Source organism: Trifolium pratense, linkage group LG7 (genome assembly GCF_020283565.1).
Source record: "Trifolium pratense cultivar HEN17-A07 linkage group LG7, ARS_RC_1.1, whole genome shotgun sequence".
Taxonomy (NCBI): Eukaryota; Viridiplantae; Streptophyta; class Magnoliopsida; order Fabales; family Fabaceae; genus Trifolium; species Trifolium pratense.
In genome coordinates, this window is record NC_060065.1 from 52,057,318 (window position 1) to 52,063,729 (window position 6,412).

General features: G+C 26.5%; 1 protein-coding gene across 1 annotated transcript; it reads right to left on the minus strand.

The window, feature by feature from the left end:
* Positions 1 to 410: 410 nt before the first annotated feature.
* Positions 411 to 1,328, minus strand: LOC123896611 (stress response protein NST1-like). The gene has a single exon (XM_045946982.1). It carries the CDS (start codon positions 1,326 to 1,328, stop codon positions 411 to 413), a length of 918 nt encoding a protein of 305 aa, XP_045802938.1.
* Between the last annotated feature and the right edge of the window lie 5,084 nt (positions 1,329 to 6,412).

Consider the following 6,412-nt stretch of genomic DNA (forward strand, 5'->3'; position numbering starts at 1 on the left):
GACATATAATAAGTGGTTCAATTTGCTGCAAAAATTGAGTTAAATTTAGCGGTTTTTTTTTTGGTATTCAACGGGGCATAAGCCCAAAATTTAGCGGTTTTAAATGACTAGAGTTACGTCAAAAAAAAAAAAAAAGACTAGAGTTAAAATTATGCAAAAAAATGTCAATCTTGTGGTTTGAACGAAGGACCGTGCACACATAAATATTATAATCTACTACCACTAATATAATGAGACACATATGATATTTAATGAAAATTGATAAATGATAATATATTATTAGTCCCAAAAATTTTCAGAAATTCGAAGGTTTAATATCGTTGAATATCCGACATATAGTATTGGGCCTAGTAATAGTAAACCTTGGAGAGCTTCTTTTGACTATTTCCTTTGTCCTTCAGAGTGTTTTCTTATGATTTGAAATCCTCCATTTGGCTTACAAAACTCTTGACCTTATGTATCTGAGATTTGAATTTCTCCTCTTTTGAATGGAGCTCCATGAATTGATCTTGGAGTTTCTTCTTTTTTGATTCTATCTCTTTCTCCCAAAGTTCAAGTTGATTCTTTTTTAATTCTACATCCGTCTCTCGAATTTCAACTTGTTTCTCTTTTAAATCGAGATCCTTTTTACGACCTTCAACAAGCTTATCCTTTGACTCAATATCCATCTCTCGTTTTGTGCACATTTCCTCTTTTAACCGAAGCGCGTCCACCTTCTCTTCGTATAGCTTCTTCGCGGACTCAAAGTCCTTCTTTTTTGACTCTAATGTTTCTACTTCTCCATCAAATTGTTTTTTCATTGCATCAAGTTCTCTCTCTTTGATCTTATTTTCCTTAGTACATTGCTTGTGCTCTCTAATCAAGTCCTTAAAAAAGAGTCGTGTTTGCTTTACTACGAATTCCTCGAAACATTCTCCCATTTTTCCCTCCATTTTTCTCAAAGAATCCTTTATTCCTTCAACAAAACTCATTTTCTTTATCATCTTTTCAAGCTCTTTGGACTCCAATGTATTTTCTTCTTCGTGTCTCTTACTTTTGCATTCATCAAACAATTTTTTTGCCAATTCATGTTCTTTCTTGTTAGAAGAAAATAATCTACTTTCAAATTTGTCAACCAACATTTGAGTTTTCCTCGATAAAGGAGTATCATCTTTATCTTGATTATCAAATGGTGTCACTTTTGATTTCTTAATAGAATTGTTCAATAAAATTTTGTTGTCAAATGGCCTCTTCTTAATAGGAATGTCACAATAACTACTACGTGTTCCCGAATTTGACATTCGGGATAACTTTTTTGATAAAGGGACATCATCATCTTCAATGATCATTTTATTCTTCAACTCACTTTACACAATAAAGCTCTGAAAAGAAGAAAACACGAGTTTAATGGAGATGGACTAACTGTGTAAAATAGTTTTGCACGATCATCCATTAACAACCTATCAATTTGTCATATCATATCAAGAAAGTGAGATGACGTGACGAAAAACATAGTTGTGATTAGTTACAAATAAAAAATAAGCTTCCTTCAATCATCAAGTGATATACTACACGACACTTCCAAAAAATAAAAACACAAATGATAAACAAAATAATTTGGTGAAAAAAAACAAACTCAAATGAAAACGCCAAGAAAATAACATCTAATCACAAAACAAGGGCAAAATGAAAACAAACATCAAACCTAAACGCCATGAATCCATGATTCTACATTTGTTATCACAAAGCATAAAATGTTTGAGTGGTACAGGTGACAATGTTATTTCTCTTGGTTAATAAAAAAGTTTAAATGAAGTATTGACTCTTCAATTTTTACAATTGTTTGATTTTAACATATATAAGTTTTAATTGCTCGATTTTAACTCTTGAGTCTTGAAAATTTTACCATTGTTTGATTTTAGCCTCCTAAATGTACTCCCTTTTGCATTTGCTTGTGTTTCGTTGACTTTTTGACTGAAAACTGTTTATGTGACATTTTTAAAATAAACAAAAATTTATTTTTATTTTATACAGTAACTTTTTTAAAGAAAACAATTGATTTTAAAAATAAAAACATTTTAAAAAAAATTATTTAAAAAATATTTTTAATTTCTTTTATTAAAAAATGTCACATAAACAATTTTCGGTCAATCAAATACAAAACTGGGGAAATTTGGGAGGCAAAAATTGAATTTGGGGGTAAAAAATCAAACAATTATAAAACTTGGATCGTTAAAAATCAAGAAATTGAAAATTGAGAGGGATAAATTAAACAATTGTAAAAATTTAGAGAGTTAAAACTACATTTAAAGTTTTAAACCTTCAAATGAATATAGTTTATGTAAAAAAAAAAAAAAAAAAACAATGAACATATATAGTTGTTTGTTACGGTGATTTAATTTCAAATCTTTTTAATAACAAAATAACAATTAATATAAAATATTTACCGCTCCCATGAGCCTAGCTCGGTTGGAGTTCAAATCCTAAATAAAAATTATTCAAAAAAAATACTAGAAAAGAAATATGAAACTTACCGTTAAAAGAGATGATGACGACAATGGTGATGGTGGTGGTGGTGAAAAAGAAATGTAAAAGAAAAATAGAATTTGGTACGAATTTGTTGTATTTGGTATAAGAGAATGCTAAATGAAAAAAAATGAGAAATTTAGAGAGAAGAAGTTGCAGTGATAGTATGAGACTGAGAGTGTGTGCAAGGTCCATATATATAATATTGTGGTCACTATTATAAGTAAATTTGATTTTTTAAAATTTTATAATATTAATGTACTTGATCCATATTATATACTAAATACATCATTTTTTAATATACAAAAAAAGTTAAATTTACTCAAAAAAATATACTAAAAAAGTTAAATTTATTTATAATAGGGAGAAGTCAAATTTAATTAATTACCTAAAGTCAGTCTTACTCTTATGGTGATCTTACTTTAAATAATTACAATTGATTATTGCCTTTTTTATTGTTATTTTTTGAGAAAAATTTGCTTCTAATTAAATTTTTATATTTAATGGTGCATTAGTTATTTAATAAATTTCAAAAAGTAGATTTATGCATATAATAATTAAGACTGGAATAGTATTAGTCAATACATTCTACCAAAAAAATTAATAGACAATACATGAATTAATCAATAAAAGGTAAGTAAAAAAGAAAGTATTTTAATTTTCTATTAATAAAAGTTTTTTACCAAAAAAAAAAAAAAAACTATTTTTGTGAATTGGGTCTGTTTGGTAAAAATAAGCTATAAACTAGCTAATAGCTGAAAAGCTAGCTAATTGAAATTAAAGTGTTTGGTAAAATTAGCTTTTAAAGTAGTTAATAAATATAAAATGACATAATTGATAGTGGGTAGTTGTTAAATTAAAGGGTAAAAATGGAATAAAGTGTAAAAAAATTATAAGTTATAAGCTCAAACGCTACTTGAAATAGCATCTGAAAAAAAACAATAAACTAATAAAAAAATCTTGTTACCAAACACTTCTAATTTTTTGAAACAAGCTTTTTTACACACTCTATTTGACTTCTATCACTTTTTTTTTTTTTAATTTAGACTTCTATCACTTTTTTTTTAAGAAAAAATTCTACAGAAAGATCTGCACACATAAATAGATTAAAATTAAAATAAAGAGAAAGAGTACAAACATGACATAAAATCTGATCCAGTATAACAAAAACTATCCAAAAAGAATTTTACAGAACAACCTAAACCTAATTAATGGTATTATACAAATCTTAATTTAAAGTAATCAACCACACACCACATGCACAATCAATCAATTTTAAAGTCACACGTGATGTGTTGATGGTTAGAATTTTTTTTTCACCGACATAATCTATAAAAAAAAACCTCATAAATTTTGAATTTGGTCAAAAAAAATTGAATTGACTATTATTATTACAAATTTCATCATTTCCTTCTAAATTGTTATTTTTAATAAAAATTGCTTCTATTTTATGTTTCATTTTTTTCATATATAATGTATATTAATTATATTGGTCAGCCACCCCTTATATAAATTACCAATTTAATTAGTCAAATTTGGTATTTATTTTTTTCATTTTGACCTTTGAATAAATTTGAATTTGAACTAACTTTTTTCTTTTTTTTACACTTGCATTAAAAAAATACAGTCAACACTTGTCCCCCCAAAAAAAATTAGAGTCAATAGATGAAATAATCAATAAAAGGTAAATAAGAATATATTTGAAATTTTCTTATTCATTTTTCTACAGAGAATTTTTCCTATTAATTAAAAGCTATTTTTATGCATTTAATTTATATGAAGTAATTAAAAAATGAATTTAATTTATATATTTTAGGCTTAATTGCATGTCCCTTACATTTATTTTTAATTTCAATTTGTTCTTTTATGTTTAATATATTTAAAATTAGTCCTTTATGTTACAGACACTATAGTCCATTCAGTCGTTTTTTAACTTAACTCTATTAATAATGTCTATGTGGTTAACAAAGTGAGAGACGCACACATCGACTCACTTAATATTAACAAATTTTTACATATAAAATAAAAAAGGGAAAAGCTAACGTGTGTCCTTATGACACATGTTAATGATTTAAAAAATGAAATATTTTATCATAATTCATGAATCTAATTCACTTTTTAAACTTGATCACAAATTAATTACACAAAATTTAAGAGAATATTTCTACTTTTGAATTCTTAACATGTGTACTTAGAACATATTTTAGCAAAACCAAAAAAAAATGTTATGCAAACACCACATTAATATTGATCTTTTGAAAATATTCACGAATTGATGTTATTGTTCATGTTATATCCTTAATTATTTATTATTTATTAATCTCATTTCCTTTAATTCTTTAATTTATATTGATAACATTGTAAAACAAATAATAATTTCTTTTTCCTTTACATAATTAATTACATTTTTTTTTTGTTTACGATGAAGCTGAAGATCGAACTCAAAACCTATAATATACTACTCAAAATTCTCACCGCTAGACCAAACCTAGTAGTTTTATTAATTATATTTCTTAATTCTTGTGAAATGATTAAAACAACTAAAAATAGATAGTAGGAGTATTATGTAATTGCACATATTTTATATTGAATAAACATGCATCCTGAAGAGGTTACTGTGACCAAAGCTTGAAATGGAGAAACCATATTTGCTTACACCAAACCTGCTCTGATTATTTATCAAATATACATACTGACATACATAGTCAAACAATGAAACAAAGCTAATTAATCAAAACATAAAAACAGATGATTGGGAGAAACAAAAAATGGACAGAGCAATTGAAATACAAAAGAGTGAAATTATTTGGAAACGTGCATCTCCTTTTAATTGGCAAGTGTGACCATTAGAAATATGAAAGTTATAAAATATCATATTGTTTTTTAAAATTGTCTAACATCAGTGAAAATGTCACCTCCAATAAGTAGTTATGTTAGAGGTGCTAATGTGCAAGACTTCTCTGGCTATTTTGTAGTAATGTTTGAATATTAAAAATGACTTTCTAATAAAAAAAAAAAAAAAAAAATTAAAAAAAATTCTTTATTTAAATTGTAAATAAGATAAAAAAACACAAAAAATAATTATCGGTTTTAATTTAATCTGAAATGACTACAACTAAAATTATACAGAAAAATAACGCTATGAAATTGATGTCATGTTATATAGAATTCTAAACTAAGTTTCAATGTTTCATTCAGTTTAAAATATTAAATTTACTTTTTATGAAATATCATCACTTCTAACAAAGCTATTTAAGAAGAGCGTTAAGTATATTTTTTTGTCAAATAGTCTGATGACTAGAAAATCATCTCTTGAGAAGAATAAATGAGAGATACTGAATTTGAATCTTGGCCCTGCATATAAAATGCAATATCCCTATTAGGCCATGACAAATGGACTCAAACCCATCCGGACATGTCCCCGAATTTAGCAGGGAAAAACCGATCTAATTGGGTACAGGGACAAGTACAAAAACTCGAATTTTAAATAGGGGACAAGGTGCGAGGACAAGGTGTGTGCTTACACCCGTCCCGCACCCACTCTTATATTTAACAACATTTTTACCTACTTATACTTCTTAAGATAAGATAGTAAGATATAAATAAAAAGAGGAATGTTTATTCTTTTCTACTTATAATTCATTGAACATTAGTTTATTCTCTTTTTTCTTCTCATTATTATTTCTACCTACAAAGAGAATGTTTTGGTTTACCCTATTTTATTTGTTGTACTTGTGACTGGATTACCTCCTGGCCTCTGCATGATGGCAAGACCAGAAATTATGGTTTGGTTCATATTGCTAATATAGATTTTCTAGCATTAATTATTGAGGAACAATTGTGCTCGAATTAAAAGGAGTAGAGGAGCCATGCAGTATAAAGAAAAAAATTCATCACATCCATCATC